Here is a 27,393-nt window from a genome sequence, read left to right as displayed (position 1 = left end):
ATAATTGCACCCTTTTCCTTATTCACCCCACCTTTTCATACATACTCACTGTACCATTTTAAGTGTATTCCATACTATGTATTCAAAATAGATGGTAACATACAAGAACTGTGATATAATTTTCTTTATTAAAAATAATTTACAGCATCAGTAACATTTTATGCACAATTGTCATCAGCTGAACTTAAGATATATCTATACAATACTTACTGAACTTAAAACTTACACTGTTCTGTTGGCTTTAAACAGCAGACATCGATTTGCAGTTGCTTAAATATGATTAATATATACACAGTTTCATGTCCTCATACTTAGGTGTAAAATGTATAAACATCAACACTATCTCAAAGCTTTGTAGTTTGGGAGGGGGAGGGGGGAAGGGGGGTGCAAGGAGAGAAAACATTTAGAAAAATTGGAACAGATTCTTTCCCCAAATAAAAATGGAGAGAGAAGTCTAGGTTAAATACATCTAACACACTGAGTCACTTCTTCAAAAAGGTACATATCCTCCTATGCTTTAAGATACTATAAAGAGGTCTAGTTGAACCATGTTTGTTTGCATGTGATCACAGCAATCCTCTGACTGTACCATACCCTGCTGCTGCCAGAAAGCAGATGTCACTCTTCCTCATCTAAAGCTCATCAGATCCTAGCAGCGTGTCCAAAGTTAAACGTCTTCGCTTTGCTGCTGGGCTGTTGAACTGGACTTTACAACATTCGCTGCTGCACAAGGGAGAGGGGACAGGCACATGACCATGGATAATCAGGCAAGTGTTATCTTCACTGGCAGCTCGCTACCACGTGAGAACCAGGAGATGGGTACATAAGCAGTGCTGTTCCTCACAGCACCCACTACACTTCAGGCGGACAGATCTTAAGGGTAGGAGTCAGTCTGAACAACTCACAAAGATGCTATTATTGACTTCAGCATATTTGGGGCTGGACTCACTGCAGCAGCAACAGCAGGAGCCTGAAGTTGAACAGCAACTGTGCCAAAGCACAGCTCAAAAGCTGTCTTTCATTAAGACATAGGAGTGCAGCAGATTTAAAGTAGTTGCTATGGTAATGAAATCCATCATGTCTCTTAAGAGAGATGACTAGTTTCATTGGTGACAACTTGCGGATAAGTCACCACCCTTGAAATTGCACTTAACTTCACAATACTGGTTTTCTTCACATGGCTTGGATCACTGTCTCCTTCTGAAGCAAGGAGAGTGTTACTGCACTAGAGAGGGTGGGAGGCTGTGTTCCATTCAAGCATTAGCACTTACACAAGTTTTAAATAGGCTTGTAGTCGTGTTTTTATTTAATCATCTGCACGAGGCATCATTACACACCAGCACTAAGTTCCTATTTGCTCCCCAATAATGAACATGCATTTTCTTGAACTAAATCAAGAATATACCTTTGAGCTGGGAAAAAAACCAGTATTAGACACTGTTGTATAAGAAATAAGATCAATAACTCCGGGTAAAATTCACAAAAGTGTACCACAGAAAAGAAACTCATTCAGCATTCAAATGAATGTAGTATTCAAGAATGCATTGATTTATCACCCATATCAGTGGTAGGAGTCACCAGCACGGTTTCTATCTTGACTAAAAGAAAACCACAGCAAAACTAGTCAAATATAGAAACAGATTATACAGAATTACAAACTTTAGGGAACTTCATCCAATAAAATAAAAAAGGTGTATCAAAGTTATGGCAGTGAAGTCAAATTAATTTGGCATTTGAACTGTCAAAAAATTAATATATTGTAATGATATAATTATGCCAGGGTTTGTTTTGTTCTGACTTTTTTTTTTCAGGAATGTCAGAAACATACTATTTAAAGATTTGCACGGTCCATCTGTTAGCTTGCAAGTCAACTAGCTTAGTGTCTGGTTATAAATTGAAAGCACATGTAGTAAAGCTAATATAGTCCTCTTGAAAGTTTTGATATTTAAGACAATGTTTATCAAGAGCAAAAAATCTTAAAGCAAAATCTTGACAATTTATAGGCAAGTTATTGCAGTTTTGTTCTCCAAAAGAAATTAATCTCTACGTAAACCGTAAGCAGTATTATGAAACTTTGCAAGATACAGGAGCACAGAAATAGCATCTTGAAGCTGAGGACTCACTTGCACAGGTTAGAAGCTGTCAATGCTTAGTTAAGTGGTAAAACAAGCATTTTTGCAGAAACGGTGCATGTTCTGTTAATATTAAATATGGAACAGGGTTTTTACCATCAGTGTGCTGACAATTAAATTTGTAGAAGTTGCAGTGGCTTAAGAGACAGATTTTTTCAGTATTCTAGGATCTTCAGCAGGGGAACGTGGTGCTTGTTTGGAAGAGCTGTAAACTAACAGCATATCAGAAAGTGTTAAAGGGCAGTACAGCTACCTCAGATATTTAATATTTGACAAGTAAGTATAACTTATGAGACACAGGTTGTATTTAAAGCAGAGGAATTTAAACAGTCCTAATAAATGTTTTTAAAGATTTTTAAAGGTTAAAATACTAAGGGTAGGTACTTTGTCTAATGATATCACAGACAGTACAGTAAAAACTGATGTCATAAATGACAAACTGCATTCCTTGAAGTAGCTATGATAAACTTCAAAGGACACTGCAGCTTGCCAAAAAGCTGGGGTGCTACACTTAACCTGCATGAACAAAATAATTGCGAGCATTTTTTTAAATGCAGAGGTGTTTCCCATACTTCTAAGCACACATTTCATAGCGTGAGCAGTTTTAAATCTGGATCCAGATGAAATATAATCCCATAATAAAGGTAAAGAAAGTCATGATCTGTGATACAGGATACCATGGGCCTATTGTGGACTGCTTTTTGTTCAGCCCAGAACCTAAAAAGCAAGAAATTAAAAACTGAATATCTGTTTTAAGCTCTGGATGAAAAAAGTTAAAAAAAAAAATTCTGTTTGGCCTTTAACATTCCATACCATCTGCTACCCTTAAACCAACAAACAGCAGTACACAGATTTACAGGTGCAAAAACTAAGTGGAAATAACTGCAGAAAATCTTCTTACATAATAATCTTCAGCACAATCAGTTTCAGATTTCGCATAGTTTATTTACAAAATGGTCTGATAAAACATCCCCTCCATACTTACAGCTCTCTGCCACAATACACATGTTGATTTTAGCAATGTTTAATAGCACCATTAGAATATTATTTAAAATCAGGAAGGATCTTGTTGCAGTTACAATGATTCACAATCTTTTACATCCATGGACGAAGTAACTTTGAGCACACTAGGACTGTTTGCAGTTCCACAGTACAGATTCCTGGGTTCACACAAGGCATTTTCAGAATTACCAGTTATGCAAGGTACCCATATAGTCAGTAGCTACTATAAGAATCTCCGAGCCACAAAGTTTAGACTTCCACCGTATTTGTATAAAGTTATCTCCATGTCGTTTTCAAACAAGGCAATCACGCTGAATACTTTTCCAGTGCTTGTCTTCAAAACAAAAGCAAAAAAGAGAGACCAATTAAGAGTTTTGCTTTCACTTCCCCCTGCTTATTCTCCGTTAACATTCTAACCCCAAGTTTGTTGAACACAAGCAAATTCAACCCGCTTATCCGCCACTGCAGATCTGAGACACTGCGGGGAACAGAATGAAGGCTTATTTTACTGCACAGTTTAGATCCAGCTGGGAGCATGCTACGTACCTATTGATAACAAAGAAAAAGCCATTTCCCTAAGACAGTGCAGTGTGTGTTATTATGGGCATATGGTTCCTTTACACAGAATGGAAAGCTGAAGCCTCTCTCAAACAGTTGCATTCTCGTCTTTAGAAGAGCCTGAATGAGAGACGAGACTCAATTCTACCCTAATACAGTACCCACGAGGGGGGAAACAATGCCCAAAAGAACAACCAAGAATTTGAGGTCGCATAGAAAGTTACATAGAAAAAACATGTGTATATGTACTTTGGGAAACTTCAATAGTCATGACAAATATCAGGCAAGACTATAAGCTTACTTTCAAAGAGAATTAAGTTTTGTTTTTTCCTGCTTTCAATCACCAAGATTAACTTTTCTTTCTATGCTTTCAATCATCAGTACATTCAACAAAGAAATTAAACAAAATATTGCAAAGATACCTTAACATCCAAAGTCATTCCGGGCGACAGCTCTGGAGGGAACAATACAGAAAATTGCTCTCTCCCAGTGAGGCCCAAAGTACTTGGATTTTCCCCGGGAAGAAACTGAAGTGGAGCTATGCCAATTCCAATCAACTGACTTTTATGAACCTTCTCATAGCTTTCAGCTAGGACAGCTTTAACACCCTGCAAAAATACAAGTGATTTTGTATTTCAGTACAGTAGTCAGAGTGAAATGCAAAAGTAAGCTTCAAATACATATTATGTCCAAAATCTTGCAATTCAAACTGAAGAGTAAAGAGAGCGCTTTTGTACGAGTCCCGTAAGTAAGTAGGTAACATCTTTTAGCTTTACAGCTAGATGAAAGTAAATAAGCCAGATCTGGCCCATACAGTATAAAATGGAGTTTTATAACAGACAGTGACCATGCTGTAATTAGCAGGCAGAAAATCCCAGACCAAATGCAGTTGCTTCCATTACTCCACATGAATAAATGGCTGACCCAGAAGATATTCTGCATGTTAGTGGAAATTAGTCTCTTAATAGGTAGATACTTAATACCCCATGGAGAGCAAACAGAGGTCAGCACTAGATAAATCTCTAATTTATCTCAAAGTCTGGAGTCTAAGATGGTAAGTGACATAATTAGGAAATTCAGATTTATCCTGATTAGTGATTCTCTTCTATGAAGACTGTAGCACAGCCTATTAAGAAGTCTTTAAAAACAAAACGTGGTATTATATTCAAGATTGAGGACAGTTTCTAAACACATTCATGCCCCAAACTAAACAATGTGGTTTAGGTATTTCCAGAAAAACCAAAACCACACCCCAAAACCAAACAAACCAGCAGTACCAGTAAAAAAGGCCCTTTTGCAGCCCAGTCTCTTGAGCTACCCAGTCCATACTTCTTTCCTGCTAGAATAATTACGGGGATGCCTTCTTTCTGGTACAACTCCGCTGCTTCAAACACATCTAGCTGTGGAGTAACAAAGTGAAATAGTTTGAGCAAGTTCTAAATCGGCATCACAATTTCAGAGTAGCTATGCAAACAAATATATTTTTACCGTTTGTCCTGATGGGAAGTGAATTGTCTTAGGAGCTGGTTTTCCTATGAACTTATTCAGAAGCTTGATATTTGCAAAGGTACCTCTTGTCATCACAGCATCATTACCTCTTCGAGCTCCATAAGAGTTGAATTCACGAGGTGTGAGTCTAGAATAAAAAGAATATTTAAGAGGGCATCAGTTATTTTAAAGGTTACCTGGTTTAAAATGGTGTTATGATTTCTGTAATTATTGCAGCATCTCTAAATTTTCAGTGTAAGATGTAAAGAACTATTCATCCAACAAATGTAATTATTATAAACCATGAACAAAATGTCTAAATCGTTGCTAGATTATTCACAAGGAAAGCTTCAATTTTGAATTAATTTTCTGTGACTTTATAATAAAAAGTGCTATGAGCAGTATGGGACTTACAGAAGAATTACGGGGAGACTGTTATAGGAAACAAGCCTGTTTAATAATCCTCTTAACCTCTACCAGCATATTTATTAACAAGTGTTGTACCAAAATGAGAGCTTTACTCATAAATCAAATGACCATCCTGGGATTAAAGGCCCATTAATTCTTTCCTTCTCATAATACTACTCATTCAGACTGAATGCAATAGTTTGAAAGACGACTCCACACCACAAGCTATTATTTTGTCATGCTTCACCGATACTGTAATAATAATATACCTTTGGAATATAACGCAACAATATAATTTCCAAAATATTCAGCAGAGGTGTGACACTGAATAGCTCAGCACTGCATTGTGTTCTGTGTCTTTTCAGAACTTCAGCAGGAGGTGACAGGCACCCACTACTGCTGCAGGATGCTCACTGATGCAGAGGTAAGTTAGAGCACCAATCACACATTTATAAAACTGGTTTCGTTTTTTTTTTTAAACTGTATATACTTCTAGAGCTTCTGATCTGTTCTGTGCATCTATTTGACTGTTCTTGAAGCCGATGACAGTAACAGTGACTAAGCTCACATTAACAGAAGATTAGTCACCTGATTTTTTAGTGAATTATTTTTGCTTTGGCATGCATTTGGCAGCAGACATTACTGTAACAACAGCTATGAGAATGAGTTCTTTATGAGTATGTCTCAGCTGTTTGTTGTAAGCTTAAGAGACTGCAAGAAGGGTGATTACTGGGATTGCAAGACAGGTGATTACTTACAAACACCAGCAACAGTTACTACTTTGCTTATCCATGTATAATCTCCACTTCATGCAGACAGGCATTTTTAAAGGAAAGCAACAGTGCTCATCAGTTATTCAGCATGCAAAGCAGTCCTCTGATACAGTTAGAGCTGTTTAACATGAAAAGTCCTTACCCTTTGTTGGTCAGATACTTAGCAGCAGCACTACTCCTTGCAATGCTTCCAGCAGGGGATATGTGATCTGTAGTTACAGAATCTCCCAAATAGAGCAAGACATGGGCATTTTCAATCGGTTGTGGTGAAACCGGTTCTTTGGCCTAAAAGGGAAGGGGGAGCGGTGGGGGGAATGACACCAACAACAGCAACAAAAAAAAGAAACACGTTTTTCTTCCAAGATCCTTAGGGACATAAAACATATCCGCAATATATGAAGGCACACTGATGTACAGGCTCCATACATTCCAGAGATACAAACAGTATTTAAAAGACTGAGAAATATTAGTGATAATCAAATTTGTTACTTAAACATCAAAGCTTTACTGGAATAGCTCTTCCTCTACTTAAATGTAATGCGTATAATCTGGTGGATAGATCCAATGTACTTACAAGTTTATCAAAAAAGGAAGGACATCTGATGTAAGTAGATTTTAAATCCCAGGGAAATAAAGTTGACTCAGGTGCTTCCAGTAAATTCCATCGTTTGTTTCCTTTCTACAAAAAAAGAAAATTAATCAAAAAGAACAGAAATTGGTTTATGATCCTTTTACATTCTGAAACCAAAAGACTTACTGGTGATTTTCTTTTTAATTTCTATTATATACTGCAGGTTACCTCACTGGATATTGCTTAAGAATCACTATTTAATACAAGTATCCATCTCAGTTAAGTCCCCCTTTACATTAATGGAAATAACTGACAAACCAAATCATGTTCAACTGGAAGATATGATAAAGCTACAATGAAATGCAATCTTTAAGTCATGTAGAACAAGAGACCATTCTCACCTCCATTTTTTCTTGCAATTCCTTAAACATGGACGATATCACACACTCTTCCTCCATTGTGTGAAGTTCTTTTCGGGTGGGCCAAATATCTCGTAAGTAAATACTTTTGCCATTAAAGCCAGTGCCTGAGTAAGATTTTAAACAGAATAGTAATTTTGAAGAATAGAATATAAGACTTCATATTAGAAGATAAATACGTATATATTCAGGTCTTCACAGATGGTACCAAATATACAAAGAATTTCATCAGTTAAGCAGATGCTTTGCTTTAGCTACAAGCAACACCAGATATGACTGGGCTTTCTCTTCAAATATACCAGTTTTGTATGCTGAAATGCATGTGAAGAAACCTCTTCTACGTATGCATTAGATGCCGAAATAGAAGACCTAAGGAAATACTTACCCAAAGGCTCAGTTTCAAAGTCTATTCTAACAGTGCCTGCAATAGCATAAGCAACTACTAGCGGTGGAGAAGCAAGATAGTTGGCACGGACACAGTCACAGAGACGTCCTTCAAAGTTCTTTGTTCCGGACAATACTCCACAGGCAATTATATCACCCTGAAAGGCAGACACATATATATTTTTCTGGAACTCTGTGGTACTTCAACAGCTTGTGCTATCTTTTGTTGACTAAGTCAGATGTGATTTTTAACATTGCACTTCAAATATTTATTCTCGAACTTCAATTTAAAGGCATTTTGCTCTCTCCCACCACCCTTCCTCCTTTTCACTCTTGACCCTCTGATGTGTTCTCCAGTCACTTCAGTGAACTCCTCTCCTGCTTTTTATTTGTTGTACTTTTCTTCTGCTTCACAGGAAAAAAATGCTGTGGCTGTTTAGACACTGCTGGTTAAAATCACTCAACCATGTAGCTCTTTAAAACCCTCCTCTTCATTTGATACAAAATCTACACATTGCATCCTCCCTAAGATTAGATCCTATGTATTTATCTTGTAATTTATATCTGTATGCTACAAATATTATTTATTACATTTATTTTACATAGCAATGAATTACCATGGTCTCCCTCTGACATGCAGATGTGCAAAAAGGTCATGCAGAGTCCAAACCAACAAGAAAGTGTAATTTGCATGGATTACTGTATTTCTTGATCACTTAACTGGGTGAGAACCATATTTCTGTTTTCAACAAGCCTTAGAGCTTTACCTGTTTTATTGCATTCCTGATGGCTTCTGGCAAGGGGGCAGTGTTTCCAACACAGGTTGAACACCCATAACCGACAACCTCAAACCTACATTGGAAAAGAAACAATCACATAACACATTAAATGATTACAAGCAATATGTTAGCAAAACAGCTTTTTCTTTTATTAGCAATCACTAAGAAGATATTTTTTTCCTTTGACAATTAAACTTTTTAGGAAGTGAACAGCAGACACTACATCTTACTGATGCAAACAGGAAGATACAAGGTAACATTTTTGTAATCCATCAAGATAAATCAAATAAACTATCTCAAGATGTTGTTAGTTCCATAAGTAATGGCAAAGCAAAGGCAGTAACATTCCTCACAGAGCACAGCTGGGCACTGTTACAGAATTATGAACATAATCTAATTGTTATTGCTACAGAGCAACGAGAAACATGCTAAACAATCCATGACAGCAGCAATGTTAAGTAAAGACTAATACAGACTGCCCTGATTTACAAATTTACATCCAGCTTCCACTTTTAAAACATATAAACAAGCGCATCCTGTCCTGGAAGACACTTGCAATTAAGCAGATGGCCACCGAAAAAACAGAGCTCAGATGAGGTAGTGATCTAACACAGTAAATTGTAAGGTGGGAATAAAATGGAGTAAAAGAACTTCAAGTCAACAAGCAGTTAAAATAACAATCCAGTAAGTTAAGAATTAGCCAGCCCAAAATGAACAACAGCCATATTTATCAACGTGTATAAAACCCCTGTGTACTATGACCCTGTGACCTAAAATGACAAATGAAGTAGGAGTCACAACTTACCCAAGCTTACTGAGGTATGGTAATACTCCACTGGAACTGAGGTAATGTGTAACCATTCCACTGCCTGGTGATAAACTTGTTCTTATGTAGGGCTTAACCACTAGGCCAGCTTCAACAGCTTTTTTGGCCAGGAGTCCTACCAAAAAAACAAAACAAACAACAACAAAAAAACACCTTATGTTTTGTATATCCCTTAAAAGAACGTCTACATGATGCTACCTTAGTTAAATTAAGCATAAAAACCCCAGAGGATTAGTAGACCTTCAGTTTATTAAATTATTAAAGCAACTACTTGCCTGAATAAAGTTTCTTAACTCATAACAATATCATTCAGGTTTTTGTTCCCATTCCTATAATGTAGATGCCCATTTTCTATAAGAAAAATCTTTCCCATGTTCTAGCTGACAGTGCAAATCCATTTATTCTTCTTCTGATACAGGCCACACAGCCTTAAAGGGAAGCTTGCCTTGGCCACAGAAAAGGCAAAAGAAGAAAGCAAGGTCTAACAGAGGATTAGCTGTTCTGGGAAAATTTTATGCAGCTTGTGAAGGTACGGCACATACTCCTTAACTAGTGACTAAAGCAGAGCACAACTGTTCAGCAAATATGGATTTTCTTTCCAGACTCTGTAAGTTAACTATAGTTCAAGCTACCATCATCCAGGATGGAGTCAAAGCTAAAGCCCACCTCCTGCATCATGTTGCTATGTGCACCCATCTGAAAAGAGCCCTAAAACTGGTTACCTGTTGAAGTATTTTGTAATTACTATCATTAATACTGCTTTATGACACAAATTTTGAGATTGTATTATTTAAAAGTAACTTCCATTATATAACCTCTAGAACACACAAGAAGTTTAAGGTTAAAAGTTTACAGTTTCAAACCTTTAGGTCAAGTTATTACAGAGAACCTACAAAAGTGAAGGTAAAGGCTGTGTAAACATGGGAGCACCATTAAGATCAAGTTAGTTGTCACTAGTCACAACATACCTGCAGCAAGCATGACAGATGGATTACAATTATTTGTACAGCTGATAACTGCAGCAATGACAATGCAGCCATGAGATAGCTTGTATTCATTTCCTTCATACTGAACAGGTACAATGTCATTCTGTTTCTCAACTGCAATCTGAAACCCTTTAACACCAGACTAGATGACAAAAATACATGTTAGCAGTTATTATAGTACAGAAAGTATGACATTACAGCAAGACCAAGTGAACCCTCATTTAAAAATAATCCTCAGTTGTCCCATTACTTAAACAGATTTTAAAAGCAGCCCTCAGTTCATGCCTCTCTCCAAGTATACAGTGGTCTCATCCTTCTTTCTTCATCATTGCTTTAACTTTGCAACAATTGTGAACAAATGCCAGTCAAAGCACAGTTGATCCCACACTCATTTCATGCTATTCATGAAAGAGCAATCCCTTATGAGTATGTGTCTAACCCTGTACCATACTTGTTTCTGAACTAGAAGCATGCCCAAGATGTTAATTGGAAGAGGATGATAACTAAAAGCAGACTAGGTCAATTAACATTTCACACCCTCCAGCTCTTCAGCACTCAGACAACCTCCAGAGGTCCCTTTCAACCTCAACCATTCTGTGATCCACAATCAGTTATGATTTCTCTCTCCAGCACAACTGATCATTCTGTATTATACACCTCATCACAAGCCAGAAATGATAAAACCAACAGAAAGAATTTTTACAGAGTAAGTGTCTATGTTTCTAATACTGCTGCCAGTCTTCAACGAGAAACACTAAAAAATGAAGATGCATTCCTGTGTTACCTGTGTTCTTAGATACCTATGCATATTCCTAACCAAAAATATCACCTTCAGAGTAAAAACATTTCCTCTGTGAAGTCAAGCAAAGCTGCAAGCAAAAAATCACTTGCTAAATTAAGAACCCAGAACACTGATTAGCTACAAATCTTGGAAGTCTTCCTGCAACTCCTTTAAGATATGATGATTTTTCTTTTCTTATGGTAATTCTGTTTTGGAAATTAAGTAAAATGCAGCCATTTAAAAAAAACTCTGAAAATGAGAAAATGTTTCCCAGGCTTATGCTATTTATTATTTAACTTGAAGTTTTTCCTCCCTAGCAATCTAAACTGTGAAATTAAGGATTTCTGTAAGTTCTGTTCCTGAAAAACACACCTATGATTTACCAGCTACTATCCTCAGGACACAAGAATACAATTGGATAAGCTGTTAATAAGGAGGGCTCAGCAGGTATGCAAGGAATAAGTGACATAAAATTTGTGTAGATTATAGGAAGTACCTTTTGAAGAGTACATCAGTTGTACAAACCTTTTCATTTAAGCAGGCTTGGAAGTCACTTTTCATGTTATTAACAGCCACTCTATCTTGGGACCTCTTGGGGCCACTGACATATGGAATTATAGAACTTAGACTAATTTGCACTACCTAAAAAAAAGAAACAGAGAAAAGGCATGCATTAGCAATCCCAGCCCAACATTACACTGAATATACTCGAGACATCCGGGACCTCTTTTGTTTAAATTTGAATGCTCCAAGACATGAAAATGGAAGCCCAGAGTTTTAAAGACCGCCCACAGTAAAAGGCTATTCATCTTATTCCAAGCGTTTGAACACTACCCCTAACTTTTCTACCATCCGTAAGACTTACCTGATCACTCAGGAGTGATAGGAATTCAGTATCTGTTAACTGACAAGAACATAACTGTACTTCCCTTCTTTCCCCTAACCTCTCTATATTTTGCAAACATACTCTGCTTCTCAAAATTTTGAGTTAATAAATGCAACCTTTATTAAAGCAATGAAAATTACAGCAGGAGATAGAATTGTTAAATCAGCAGTAGTTATTATGAGAACCAAACATACAGAAACAAGTCATTTCAAGCATACCTGGGAATATTCAGGTTCTCTGGAAGAACTCTCATCATTTCTAAATAACTTCACAGCTTTAAGATATGCTTCCATGACCTCAAGCTTGGCCTTGTCAAAACCTTAGGAAGGTTATTTCAAACATGAGAAAAGTCACATTAAAAAAAACAAATAAAACAAAACACACAATTCTCAGAAATGAAGACTGTTTTAAGCATATCATCCAAAGTACTTTTTTTCCAAGACACACCACTTCCATACCCCGACCTCCATGAGCTATTCAGGAATGATACACAAATTAGAATACTTTTTAGTTGTTGTTTTTTTTTTTAAGTTAGCTTAACTTTTCTTCTTATATCAAGGAACAAAATAAGCTGTTTCAACTTTAGCAGTTTTAACTCTAAATTTACAGATTTGTCCCTGAAGTTCATAAAGCTTTTCGCTATTAATATTTACCTATTTAATACAGACCATGTGCTTAGTTGATAACAGCCAATATTACTGGCTACTGTTAGAAAAGGTTTCATTTGCTCTGAACTGACCAGGCAAAACACGTTTGCTATTAAATTAAAAATCTCTAACTCATATTTAAAAGTGACAGATTTCAGTTTCAGAAAGGCTTACTAATGTGAATGAGCTTTTTTGGATATCTGTTACCCTGTGGCTTTCTCTATTTGCAGTGTCTTGATAAGGAACTGACATCCTTCTAGCTTAGCTTGAAATGTCAGTGAAATAATGCTCTTCAAAGGAAAAAAATCATTGTGAAAAAAATCAGAAACACGTTGTGATTTGTTTTGCAGCTTCACTTATTTCTAGTAATCATTTTATGATTATTCCTATAATGTAGGGAATCTACAGGTGGTTAAGGGATTAATTTCATATCAAGAAGTTCCATACACTTTTCAAAATACAAGTGAGAATTTTCCTAATACTTTTCTTTTAATGGTTTACACATCCTTTCAAAAACAAGGACTCTGGATGTTGAAAAATAACATGATGTTAGTAAATAAGGTACTAGACAAATGAACCAGACTGGACACAAACCTCAAGTGCAAGTCAGCTATATACATGCCAGTGTCATGCATACAAAAACTACAGCCTCACTTAAATACATGGGATACATGGAGACCAAATAGGCCACAAGAAAACAGCCATGCCAATAAACTCAGACCCGAATGCCACATATTAAGTGTCCGCAAAAATCAGTGAACAGTAAATATGGATGGTACAATTTTTGTGGCAGGTATTACACAGATGCATGAGATTCTACAGGATAAAAGTCGTATATCCCATGACACAGCCTGTTATTGTACAGCAGAATTTTATGCATTAAATTGACATCAGAACTCTGCGGAAAGTCACTGTTTAAGAGCTATGGAGTTTTAAGCAAAAAACTTATTGCCACATATCTAAAACACTATTACAATGAATCCCTACTTTAATTTAATCTTTACCTGTATACTTTAAGTGCTTCAATGTCACATTATCAACAGGGAAAAAGCTCAGAATAGCACCATATTCAGGACACATATTTGCTATTGTGGTTCGGTCTGCTACAGACAGCTGGGAAACTCCACTCCCAAAAAACTCAACAAATTTTCCAGCGACATCAGCTTGCCTAAGATGCTGTTTAAAGAACACACAACAACATTTGTTACATGAAGAGGTACAATGTAAGCAACGTTTGTTGCAACAATTTGCAGTTAGCCAGGCATGAACATTTAAAACAAAAAGCTGAAACCTTAAGGCCCACATTTGCAAAAAAACCCCAAACCGCATTAACATACTGAGTTCTAAAAATCTACACGGGAAGTTGACATAATAAAACACACTTCCATCTACAACCGAGTTCTTCAGATTTCCTAGTCAAGAACAGATACACGCTTTTTAAAGCATTATGCCAGAAAGAAGAATGTATTTCCAAGCAATCACAGCTCTTCAATGCTTTGATGCTAGCTCCTCACCTACTGCAACAGTGACAGCTTGAGCCACCCTGGCAAAACCCTGTCTTCAGCAAATATGTTCTTGAGTTATACCAGCTTACAACCATAGATAGGCCTTGCATCTTGCAAGAGTGTTTTAGAACAGAAAGGGTATCCCAAAAAAGTTTCTAAGCTAGGGAAAAAGCCTGCATACTATCAGCAGGGGAAAAATGGAAAACAGGGCTTCTCTCCCCTGCCCCCATACTTGTTTTTTATTATTATTATTTTTTAGTGAAAGAGGGCCTGTAAATAAACCGCTATAGAGGGAAAAGCAAAAAACCACTACTTTGGAGGACTATTAAATAAAAATGGTTAGAGATGATTTGTATCTTACTGCACTGCCATGATTAAAGGTGTACTAAAAATACTCCCAGCATGTAATTTAGTTCTCAACCACCACTGGTAGAACTTGCAACAAACTTTGCTTTGTTTGAAAAGGCATCAAACTCTTACCTTTGTAATGCTTAGAACAATATCTATGGATGTAGCAAGTGGGCTGGCTGCACCTGTCAGTTCACACCCAACAACCTCAGGCAAAGTCAGAGTAACTGGCATCCCCAGCATCACTGCTTCTGTTTCAATCCCCCCAACGCCTGGAAGGAGACAGAGTATTAGGTTGCTTTTCATCAGTTTAAGTAACCAACACTAAATATATTGAGGTCCTACAATCTAACAAAAGCCTCCCTATTAAGCCTAAAGACTACAGCAAGAAATGTAGTTCTCTGGTAAATATTTGTACATGAAAAATAAAATCAAGCAAGATTACTGCTGAAGTTAGACTTCACAGTCAACCAGAAAATATTTTATACCTAAAATTAACTTTCCAAGAGAAAAGAAACCTTCACACAAATTTTATACTGCAGGTACAAACAGCACTTACTTGAATATCAACTGTTTTTTGGTTATTTTTTCTTTAAATTACAAAAAGCAGTTTTTCGATGGAAAGAAACACTAGTTGAGATTATTTTTTGACAAAATAAAATTCTGAAGAATAATTCAAGACAGAGTTTGTTATGCTTGAGATACAAATATCCAGTGGGAAGAAAGTATTTCTCAGTAATGCTTTAGTATGCCTTTCAAAGTGCTATCAAGTTATTCTTAGCATACTTACCCCAGCCCAAGATACCCAAACCATTTACCATGGTCATATGAGAATCTGTGCCAACCACGCTATCTGGATATAGGAAATCTTTAACTTCAAAAACAACTCTCGACAAATATTCCAAGTTAACTTGGTGTGCCATTCCAGTCTCAGGTGGAATTATGGAAATATTCTTGAAAACCTTTGAACTCCACTGTAATTTTTCCAAAATTAGAAAAAAAAAAAAAAAGAGTTGCATTTTTTCCAAAGATAGACTCAATTCTTAGAACATAACTAAAAAGACAAAACTAACATGCAATGAAACAGTACTTGGTATTTACGCAAGTGGCTTTTGCTTGCCTGTCAGAGGTACGCAATCCCCTTGGATTCTATACATTCTTAATCATCAACAAAACCATTCATTCAGTTCCTGCTGAAGGCTGAATCAATAATTCATACCTACCTTTCAAAAGCAGAGCTGCATAAATCTCTTACCTCCCAGTTGACACAACTGATTTCGAGCACAGCTAAGACTAGTATTTAGACAACAGAACCTAAGCACTTGTATTTATAGCAGGATTTAGTTTGTTTTACACTCCTGGATGAGACTGAAGATGCAATTTAGAAAAGTGTCTTGCTACATGCAAACTCAGGATGCTAGATTTAAAAAAGCTGGCATGGAAACTTGTAACAAGATACAGCTTGGCAGTTTCCCTCTTTAATAATGTAAAAGCTAATTTGCAACTTTAAGAAACCTCCTAGTCTGCCAATATGAAAAGATTTTTAGATAATTGCATTGGATTCCTAAACCATGTTACAATAGTGGATGAGGATCAAATACCAACACTGCAGACCCCTGGCTATCAACAAAGCAGCCCATGTTCACCACACCAGACTTCCATTAAAAACAAGTTTACCACCACTTCTGCCTAGTTTGAGAGCAGCCATGTCTCAACACCAGCCTCTGTTCAACATTTCCAGCTTCAGTAAGATTTGTAACAGAAGTATGGATAAAAGGACCTTTTATCCAGAAACTCATTGTGATGTAAGGCACTGAGGTAATTAAAAAGACTAATGCTTCATAAATACCTACTTTGTTCACTACCTTCACACTGAGAAGAACCAAATCAAACAGTGTAAACTTTTTCAAGTTAGAATTACATAAAAACTCTCTCTCCTTTAAGTGACACCCAGATTTAGAACTTCTGCTGCCTAACAACTTTTAGATTCAAAGTCACAAACCATGTTATTAGACAATTTTCTGTTCCCATATTAAATTCAGATTTGAGAGTCAGACATTTCCAAATGATTACATTTAATTTATTGTCTAACACTGAACACTGGTAGACAAATGGAGCAAGCTCTTAAAACCACCAAAACACAACACAAAGCCCACAGGTACACAGACATACCTTAAAAAACTGAAGCCTCTCTCTATTTCTGCCAAATTCCATCTCTTGATTTTTCAATACTGTCTCAGGCCTAGAAAGATATGAAGTTTACAAGCACTGTCATAATTCATTTCAAACAACAGAAGAACAAGTTGTTATTTTTGCTTGTTTGATGAAAGACTCATTTAAGCCTGCAGCACTATTTGAAGTGGTTTATTAGAACAAAGATAATGCCTTCCTTGCAGCAAGCTTTCTGTAAACAGTGAAAAATAACCAATTTCATCTGTGCTGTGCTTGAGAACATGTTTATTCTAGGAACAGTTTGCCTAAAGCATTTGATCTCAAAAATATTCATTTTAAGAGATCTACTTTAATCATGTACTACAGAAGCTTTGGTTTTTTTCCTAATCAGTAGTCTTACAGGTTGCACACCACAAAATTCAATACAATAAAGAACCAAGATGTTCACTAGTTCACATAAAAACACTCTGTGTCCAGTACTAGCCCTTTAGCAACTGAGTAGGACATGAGGGCAATTGTAACAATCTTCCATTGCTGTATTTTTTGCCTCCAAGCTACAGTTTTTTCTTCTCAAGTACTCACCAGTACAATCTCATAAAACAAACCTTTTCTTAGTAAGCGTTATTTATTAAGATACTGATATTCATTATAAATGAGTAATTCACAATTTAAGAGGAATAACCTCTGCTTTGAGAAGGTGAACAAGGAAGACGACACACTTGCTTTTTACCAGGAAGGAAGTCCTCAATTCTCTAGAGGTGTATTTTACATCATGAACCTTCCCCTTCTTCTCTGCAGCGTCAGAAACTTAGCAGTCATGCTGCTTTGCAAAGCCCCAAGGGACAGTCATCATTCAGACTGCAGCTTAATAAATAGCACTGCTGTTTTCTGCCAGAAACATCAATATTGCTGAAAATATCACTAATTCTGCATTCCTACACCTGTACAGAGCAGGAATATTTGCCTATCTATAAAATTACCAAGATAGTCAGCTCATATCACTGTGGGATACCAATTTGGTCAGCTTTTAAATTCTACACCTGTCCAGCACAGGAAGATAGGGATCTGAACAGTCTATCAGACAAAAGAGGTGGCAGCTGAAAGAAAAGGATGATTACATGTAATTGTCATAGATGGAATGGTACACAATGATCTGTTAATAATACTGAAAATCTGGAAAAGGCAGATAGATGAGGTTCCCCTGGGCCATTACATACAGGCAGGATATTCATTGAATTCAACTCAGTGACAGATGGACTGTGAGATTCCATAGAAGCTTGGGGATGATGTATAGGCTAGCTCTTAGTTCTTCTTTAAGAGTCAGAGACTTTTGAAAGTTCTCACAGAAAAACTAAAAATTACTTTTAGAAATAAATCAACACTTCATTGGTTTATTCAATGAGGTTCACTTGGTAACATACAGAGGATTACTCCTATGCTTTGTTGTCCTTGTAAAGAAACAAGGCAAGTCTCAAAATTTAATTTGAAAATCACAGCCATGAGTCACACAGTTGGCGATCTGCACTGTGCTTCATAAAGTCCTTCTTGTAAAAAAATATTGTAGACCAATTCAAATCTATTACATCAGACCTTCTAGATGCTGAAGCCTGTCTATGGCACGTGTGAAGAAGAGAACAGAAGGGCGTTTAGGAAAAAAAAAAAAATCACATCTCTATGAACTGTCACAGGCAGTGCTTAACAACACAGAAGTGTACAAATAATTAAAAAAAGGGAAGCTTTCATACTCGGGCACCGGCTGAAGATGGAAAGGACAGAGGATAGGTGTGTTCTCAATCTGCGCAGAAAATTGTCCTGAGTTGCGACTCGAATCTCCAGCACTACACGGCCCCTTACAGGCAGTTTGACCCCTGCAAGGTAGCTTCCGAGGCTGTGCCTTCAGTGGAGAAAGCTTTGCCATCGGCTTCTGTGAATCACCACCTCCAGGATTTGGAGCATTCTGTATTGCACTGTAACATTAAATAGAAGAATAATTTAGATATTAGGAATTTTGCTCGGATTTTTTTTGTTGTTGTTGTTTTATGCAATCCCTTCAACAGATTATAAAAGATTATCTGAAAAAACCAGTTATTATACTACAACCCTGTTGCAAAGTAAACTACCACTGGATAAGCTTAGTTAAGTAACATAGCATGGTAATAAGTAAGTGAACAGAACTGGATTGTCTGAAAGATTACCACCAGATAAAAAACTCCTTCAATTTGTTCACAACAGACCAGAAATCTTTATAAACAGTGTTGCAAAGGCTAAACTCAGGGTTTTAAACTTTGAAGGTATGGGTAGAGCCTCATCCAAATGGTGGACTTGCTGAACATGTTTCTTTTAAGACAGTGCTGTACATGTTCTGTTAAATCCACAGAGGAATGACTATAGACAAAGCTTTCTCAAGGAAAGAAATGTAACTTTATTATTTAATAGGCTTTTAATACAAATTCTCAAAGGCTCAGATATATCCTATACACTATTCAATGCAGTCAGAGGTAAGACAGAAAAGTTGAGAGGTTGGCTGTTTTTTTTTTAAATAAAGCCCATATAGCATGCTACCCTCTATTTGTACAATATTCAGTCTTCGCATGAGAGCAAAAGCTTGTTGTGAAAAATTAATGATTTTTTACCTCTCAATATTTACCAAATCATGGATTCATAATTAAAGCCACTGCTTTCTTCTGCTTCAGCAACACAGAAAGATACTTAGTTATCTACCTGCAGGACAGTGCATGGCCTCAGAGGATACCTTGTCTAAATCCCAACTTGGTACACAAGCCTCTGATCAGCAGGAAATGGAAGCTACATAAAAGCAGCACAAACCATCCTGCAGCAGAGGGTTTCTTATCATAGACCAGCAGCTGCTGAGACCCTGTAAGCTTTCCAGAAGTGAAACTACAGAAGCTGGATTTATCATTACAAAGCAGCATGTTAAGACCTCTTGCCAACACTTGGTCTTTCTGATAATTTTAGGCTAGCCTAATTGCAATCGAACCAGCTGTCCCTCCAGACCCAAGATTGGACAGACCACAGAACTGAAACGACACATATGCAACACAACAAATGATTTGTAGCTTCTTGCTCTTCACTCTTCTAGTACCAACCAAACTGAAACCCTGTATGTACTTGTAAGGTCTACAAAAATTACTTGTACACCCATGTCCATTTGACCACAGACTTTTTTCCCCGTGAACTTTTAAAATTCCCAAAGAGCTTGAGCAATTTACACAATTCTGCATGAATTTGAAAGGCTCCATGATGGAGGGTGGAGGAGAAGGTGGAGGGGAGCTGCATTATTTACTGTTTACTTCAGAGAACACTGAATAAAACGTGAGTTTTTCCTCTTCTGCAGTATTATGTTTCTAGCAAAAGGCAGCCCCAGGCTGTTTTCATCACAATACTGCCCATCAGAAAAGGAAAACCATGCTGTTAGTTTTCCAGTCCCAGTACTTTTCCAGACTCCTACAAGTACTTCTCTCTCTGCAGATACATGCAGCTTTTCTTAATATGTTGTAAAATCCAGGCCCATAAAAAAAAAAGTCATAAGCTATCAGCTGAAATGACAGTCTTTCAATATGTCCAGCAGGATTGCAAGCGATTGGCAGTGACAAGGCAGTGACTTTTAAAAAAAAAAGGTTTTGTTTAACAGTAAAAACAGGGCAAAGCAAAATTACAAACTCCCTCTGCCTCATTCTCTTAAGACATACTATTTTCTGGAAACCATGACAGATCCAGTTATTTCAGCAATCTCTGGCCCAGAATTTGTGCTGTCAGTCAACTTCATCCATAACCCCTCACAACCATTCTTTCTCTCCTTCAGAAGTGTTATTTTATCCATTTTTATCCAGCCCTCTTTCAAATACCATCAGGTGTAGTTTCAGGGATCCACACATGACAAATGATTTGGTGGGATAGGACCAAGACCAAAGTGAATCCATACTTCAGTATCAGACAAAAATGTATGGCTCATCAAAAAAATGAGGTACGTTACCATTTGCTGAAATCAATCTGCAGAGAATGGTCAACAGTGAGATCAGTTGGGCAGGCAGGATTGACTTTCACAGGATCTCCTCCAGCATTTCTCACAGCTTCCCTCATGGCAGCGAAATCCACCATTGCTGGAATTCCACTAACAGATGGAAAAACAAAATCGTATAATAACATGGGACATCAACTCACTAAAATATATAAGCTTCTTTTTAATTTTAAGTCTATATCTACCCAAGTTTTATTTCAGGTAATAAACCCCGACTGCTCTATTCTCTAAATTTTAAAGAAATTTAAGCATTTTTAAAAGTTAATGAAGTTGGTACTCATTCACAACAAGCAACAGCACGTTTGACGATAACTTACCAAACAAGAGCATAGGAACATCTCAAAGAAGAGAATTACATTTCTCTTTTGTCTTGCTATGCTTCTGAAGTGCTACGGTACTTTACTACAAAACCTAATTTTTAGATACTTACTACCTTTATGATAGAACCTTGCTATGCAAACCATGCTCATGCTATACATTTTAACACTTTAGCTTATATTATTACTCTTCTTACAGAGCCAACCATTTCTGAAGCTCAGAGCATTTTACAAAAATATTCTTGTTGCCATTACATAGAAATGTGTACCTCAAGTAAAAAAACTGAGCTGAGGACAATGTTTATATAACACAGTACTATATAAATCTTCCTGACTTCGCTTGCTAAGCATAAGTTACCTCATTTTTATTATTAATATCACAATTCCTTTTTTTAATTATCTCACTTCTTGATAAATATATAGTTAATGAGTCAGCAAAACAGCTTAAATTTAATATTTGCAAATTGCTGAAGGACTGCCCTTTTACCTATGCCATACTCAAATCACAAAGAAAGTTAATACCCTAGGAGACTGCTTTTTAAATGTATGTATTATTCATGGATTCAACTGAATTACATATACTTGTGGAGTAAGCAGTATTTAATCTTCAGTTATCTCAAGAAAGAATTCTATATATTTCAATGAACTGTCAGCCATCTGGCTACAGCCAAAATGTCACCACTTCCATTTGTGTTTTGGCTCTTATCCTGTAAAATGTTCCTGGTAAGCCAACAGCTTCAGCCTCGCCAACCTGCACTAAAACCAGGGTACTGTGTGGAACAACTCTTATCCTTGCATCACATGTAATTATCATAAGGAATTTACTGGATAGCAGCAGCAGTGCACAGGTTTCTATTGAGAAAAAGAGATACTTTAGTATCAAAAGGCTAGATGCTATTTATTTTCAAGCCAAAGAATCGTACATACAACTCAGTGAGTTTACACAGATTATTTCAGTGGTTTTGGCACGTGCACGCACCCACACACACACTTACGTAAAGTCTTGAAGAACAACTCTGGCAGGACAGAAGGGCACTTCAACATTATTCTGTTTTGTTTTCCAGTCTAAGATGTTCATAGCGTCTGTTTCTTTCACCAAGAAGCCATCACAGTTACGGACACTGGATTCAAACAACACTCGTATGGAATAAGGCAGAGTATCTAGGGTAAAGCAAAGTAACTGACTTAAGTAGTGCAACACTGTCAGCTTACGTAGTTTTTTAAAAATTACCATCTCCCATTTCTAAAGAATTCCACTTTGCTAGGGATTGGAAGGATAAGAGCTACAGGAGCCTGCTTTTCCAGTTGCCTACAGCTTGATCTTCACTACACAATATGGAACAGTGAGTTGCATAAATGTATACATTGCCGAAGATTAGTTATCACATGGGATCTGAATGGAAGATACCAATGGCTTGACCACATTGTGTTAAGACAGTGACATTTAAGAAGGTATGCTATGCTGGCAGGAGAGAGATGCACGGGATCTAGAGCTGGGATTACTATCAGAGTGGGTGAAAAGCAACAACAGTTAGAACATTCAAAAATATTTTTTTTAACTGTAAATTTCACCATTTCATTACTTGAGGTATCAAAAGCATCCAATGCCAGCATATTTTCTATATTTTACTTTTTTTATAAACAGTGATATGAAGACCAGAAACTACTCTGCCACGTGCCGTAAAATTAAACACATTTCATCAAATAAAAAGAAGAATGACATTTCACTAAATACAACTTTAGTTTGTTACTGATCTGGATTAAGGTATTGACTAGAAGCAGTAAGAAAAAAATTAGGGAACTGGAAACAAGAAAAGTGGGAGGAGAAAAAAGAAGCAGATGTCACTACTCACTGCAAACAAAAAAACTAAAAAAAAAAAAAATAATTCAAGATTAATTCACATTTCTCCCCAAATCCCATTATTTTCAGCACCATTCAAGCAGGCAAATGACTTTGAGAACAGTGAGAAATGTAAAAAAAGTTATTTGAAAGAAGAGGGTGAAACAATTAAGTTCAGGCTTTAACAAAAAAGTTGAATTTGGTGGTCTCAACCTAATCCAGAGTTTTGTCCACAAACTATTAATATAGGATTTGCTTACTTTTTTCTCATTGTGTGTCTTTCTCAGGTATTAACCATTGTTGTGTAATTAGACAAGTCACTCAAAATAATCAAAAATGTAATCAAAACCATGTCTAATCAGATGTAATGCCACCACTCACTATCTAAAAGCCAAGTTACCAAAAGAAAATTGTTTTGCTTTTTCTTGGATTACAAATAATAAGCAGTGCATCCTTACAGTGATAAAACTTACTGTTCAATGGGCTGCTCAGCAGCCACCAGCTATGGAGAAGCGACTACTTCTCTCTATTAGGCACTAGCAAGCTCATGTCTGCAATGCTATGTGCAGTTTTGGGCCTCCCAAGATACAGGAGATCTCAAGAAATGAGATCACACCCAGCAAAGGGCCTTATAAGATGGTTATGGGGTCACCGTACCCAACACACAGGAGCAGTTGGGAGACCTGGGTTAGCTTTCTCTTCTCAGGGTGAGCAAAGTGAGCTAACTGTAGTCATCCACAACCTAATAGGAACTGCAGAGAAGGTGAGGCCTAACTTCTCAGAAGTGCACGGTGAAAGGACAAAAAAAACCTCACAAGGTGCAGGAAGGGACGCTGTGACTGGATACAAAGAAAAACAAGTTCACAGGGAGGTTGGTTAAGCACAGGATCAAGAGAGGTGGTGGAATCTTCATTCTCACAGAGCTGCAAAGCTCAACTGAGAAAGGCTCTCCAAGTTAGCCCTATTCCCAACAAGAGGCTGGACTAGATCTCCAGATGCCCCCTCTGCCCTAAATCATTCTGAGCTCTTTCTAGCTGCCATTTTCCCCATAACTGAGTACTATTTTAAACACTAGGAAATCAGATTCTCCCTAGCAAATTGGCAAATAAATCAATTACCATTCACATTAGTAATCTTATTAATTTAAACAGGCACTTATTGTCAGATTATAGTTAGAAGCCTGAAGGCAGAGGGCAAACAGGTAAAACCCAAACTTAATGTTCCAGCAACAAATGCAATGAACAATTCCAGGTCCTGGATTTGCTACCAGTGCTGTCCCACACTGTGCATAAATTTTATTTAATATCTTGATAATATGTAGTTAATATGACGCTTCCAACTTCTGCACAGAAGTTTCTACTGGAAGGCAAAACCACTCTTAGTCTAGTCTGTTTAGACTCCTTCTCCGACTATATTCGGGAACATCCGCTGCTGCTCCAAGGTTTTTGGCACATCTTAGCAGAAAGTAGTATCTTCTGTTTATATTTCCACTCCTGTCACAAGGCTTTTCAAAAAACTGCCGTAAAATCAACTGGTTTTGTTACTACCACGCTACTGCTTCTTCCTGGAGAAAGCCAAAACCAGAAGCATTCTACCTCCTTCTTATACGCTTATCTGAAAGATTAATGTCATTATTACAAGTAGTAGAAATTTGCAAGAGCCCACAGCTGTTGCACAAAAGTTTCAGCAGCCATTGTACACCCTCTTCCCTTCAAACAAGAGGGAAGTAATTACTGCTGTCAAATATGGGTTTAAAGTGAAATATCCACAGGTAATTTTTTAGTTAAGAAACACATCACAAATTCTGTAAATATAGGAGAGTAATTCAGACCTTGCAAAATTGAAAAAAAAAATTCCAAATACCTTTAATATGCACGTCAGGTAAATATTTTAGGAAGGAGTTTAATGTGAAAGCAAAGGGAGAGAATAATGAAAGTATGTTTTGATTATGTGCAAGAGTAAAGCGCATTTCAGCTGACACTGATCTATAACTGTCTCCATCTGCATGTATTCCCCTCACCCATCACATACACACATACTTTTTATTTTTTAAAAGGCACCCAGACCCAGAGACCCAGTAAAAGTCTTTTTGGCACATACCATCTAGTGTGATATTACACACTAATGACATGCTGAGATTAAGCAATCGTATGAACACCACAAAGGCTCATCTTACTGCAGCAAATGCAGGAGCAGCTATGTTCTAGTAAACACAGTTACCCACTATCTGAAGTTGCTGGTAAGGTGAAACTATAACACCAAGCAGCAGTACAAAATTACAGTAAAAACTGTATTTATTTTTTAAGTACTATGTAGGAGTTCTCTGTCACTTCATTTTTTCCAGAATAGAAATTATTCTGATTTGGAGTATTGCTGACAACTCCAGCAACACCTATACTTTCTCTCTTACTGAAAAAAACCTACATGAAGTATTACCCCCTACCAACTTCATAAGGCAGTAACAGATTGGAAAAGTGTGAGCGGTGCATGTTTATTGCTGGTACCATCCCAGTTACAAACAACTAAAAACTATCATTACCATACTTGGCGCCTCCAAGCTTTGAGATATTGTAGAACTTCTTTTGTGGATAGTTTCCTAATGCTTCAATTACGGGCTGGTAAGGGCTTCCTGGGGGAAAAAAAAAAAAAAAACACACAAAAAAAGTTACAGCCATAAAAAAATGGAAGGCTTGAGCGCTGATAGACAACTCATAAGAAGAGCTTTTTATTTCTGATTTTACCAAAAATAACATTCCTCTAGGACTGTAAGGAAATTGTAATATGGAAATGTTTCTAAATGGATTGAGACACCTGGTGATCTAGATATGTGACTAAGATACATTTGAAAAGTATCTGTAATGCTAGCTATATACAGGTCACGTGAGTAACCAGCATAGTCACACGCCTGAATATGTTTGACCTTTATTGTCTTGGTTTACCATCTACAAAATAGGATAAATGCACCTCACCAACTCAGATAAGAGATACAGGTTTTAATATAGTAGAAAACATAAAGCATTAAGTGCCAGGCTAATGACAAGCAAACAAGAGACAAAAATAAACCTCATAACAACTATTAGGTGGACAGAATAAATAACTTCTTAAGAAGAGAAAAAGTAGTTCACAAAAAGAACGTTTTAATTCAATTGCTGGCAAACTAAAGGTGCAGTGCCAACAATACGCTCCCTCAGGCCTAAAAAACTTCATATAGTAAAAGTTTAAGAAAATAAAATTTAATTACAAACAGCGGGGAAAATGGTGTTAGTTCTGACATCACCGAGCTGCTCCCGTGAGCACAAATACCAAACGTTGGCTACACAGCAGAACACTTACCCTTTGTTTGCCGTTTGCTTTGATCTTAATACACTACAGTTACACTTTCACTGCAAAGCAAACGCCGCATCATCAACAGCTAACAAAAAACTGCGTCACTTGAATAGCCAAACAATTAACATGACAATCCCCCCCCCCCCTCAAATTAAGCCGAGTACCGTTTAGGCCTCAGCACTACGGGCAGACACCTTTATGGGCACGGCACCCCTCGCTCAGCCGGCGCATCTGCGGCGGAGAGAACCGACAGAGAGACAAAAACCGTCACCAGGAATAACGGGAGGCCCGACGGGACGTGCTTACACCCGCGACCAGCCGCCCAAGGGAACAGCCGCCGGGCGAGCGGGTCCCGAAGCCGGCCCCACCGCCACTGAGAACAAAGCGATTCCCGCGGCGCGGGACAGCCGCCGCCGGGGGCGGTAACGGGCCCCAGGTGCCCCGGAGCAGCGGGGGAGCGACGGGGGGAAGGGGTGCCCCCCCCCCCGCCGCAGGCCCGGAGCAGCTTTCCCGGACAAAGAGCCGCCGGCGGTCGCCGGGAATGAGGCGAGACCGTGGCGGGAGGAGGCGGGAGGAGAAGTGAGGCGCCGCGCGCCGCCTCACGACGACCGCGTTCGGACCGGGCCGTCGCCCCGCTCCGCCGCCGCACGACCCAATCGAAGCGACGGCCCAGGCCACGGCGGGGGTCCCGCCAGGTGAGGTAACGGCGGCGGTCCCCCCCCCTCCGCCTCCGAGGTCGGAGGAAGCCCCCGCGGGAGGCGGAAGACCCGCTCCCACTGACCTGGCCTGACAGGGTCCATCGCTGGCGACCATATTAGCTCTGCGGGGAGGGGAGCGGGGGGCCGGGGGGGGCGGGGGAGAAGCTGGCCCGGGCGGGGCGGCGGCCCCCAGCTCTCGCGAGACTGCGCCCCCCAGCTCTCGCGAGACTGCGCCCCCCAGCTCTCGCGAGACTGCGCCCCCCAGCTCTCGCGAGACTGCGCCCCCCAGCTCTCGCGAGACTGCGCCCCCCAGCTCTCGCGAGAACGCGCCCCCCAGCTCTCGCGAGAACGCGCCCCCCAGCTCTCGCGAGAATGCGCCCCCCCAGCTCTCGCGAGAATGCGCCCAGCTCCAGTCTCGCCCGCGAGATCTCGCGAGGCTTCCGCGGGGAGGGCGGAAGTAGCCGAGCTAGGGGGAAGCCGCCTAAGCTCTCGCGAGGCTTGTGAAGC

The 27,393-nt window shown here is 38.4% G+C and overlaps 1 protein-coding gene across 8 annotated transcripts; it reads right to left on the bottom strand.

Moving 5' to 3' along the window:
- Window positions 1-259: 259 nt before the first annotated feature.
- On the bottom strand, window positions 260-27,104 carry IREB2 (iron responsive element binding protein 2). Of its 8 annotated transcripts, none has more exons than XM_075045557.1 (22): window positions 26,970-27,103; window positions 25,401-25,490; window positions 22,017-22,182; window positions 20,660-20,797; window positions 18,411-18,632; window positions 16,666-16,735; window positions 15,284-15,467; window positions 14,626-14,765; window positions 13,645-13,816; window positions 12,212-12,312; window positions 11,633-11,749; window positions 10,309-10,468; window positions 9,320-9,455; window positions 8,503-8,587; window positions 7,737-7,893; window positions 7,334-7,458; window positions 6,936-7,040; window positions 6,504-6,646; window positions 5,181-5,328; window positions 4,970-5,092; window positions 4,115-4,300; window positions 260-3,468 (listed from the first exon to the last, which is right to left on the bottom strand). In XM_075045557.1, the coding sequence occupies exons 1-22, from the start codon at window positions 26,986-26,988 to the stop codon at window positions 3,358-3,360; spliced, it is 2,898 nt and encodes a 965-aa protein (XP_074901658.1). In that variant the 5' UTR covers window positions 26,989-27,103; the 3' UTR covers window positions 260-3,357. The 8 variants fall into 8 exon arrangements, with proteins under 8 accessions (XP_074901658.1, XP_074901657.1, XP_074901656.1 ...); XM_075045556.1 differs by lacking the exon at window positions 26,970-27,103 and adding an exon at window positions 26,383-26,419; XM_075045555.1 differs by lacking the exon at window positions 260-3,468 and adding an exon at window positions 3,506-3,812 and having other exon boundaries at window positions 26,970-27,104.
- Window positions 27,105-27,393: the final 289 nt, after the last annotated feature.

Source organism: Buteo buteo, chromosome 13, assembly GCF_964188355.1.
Source record: "Buteo buteo chromosome 13, bButBut1.hap1.1, whole genome shotgun sequence".
Lineage (NCBI taxonomy): Eukaryota > Metazoa > Chordata > Aves > Accipitriformes > Accipitridae > Buteo > Buteo buteo.
This window is presented reverse-complemented; position numbering and strand designations above follow the sequence as displayed.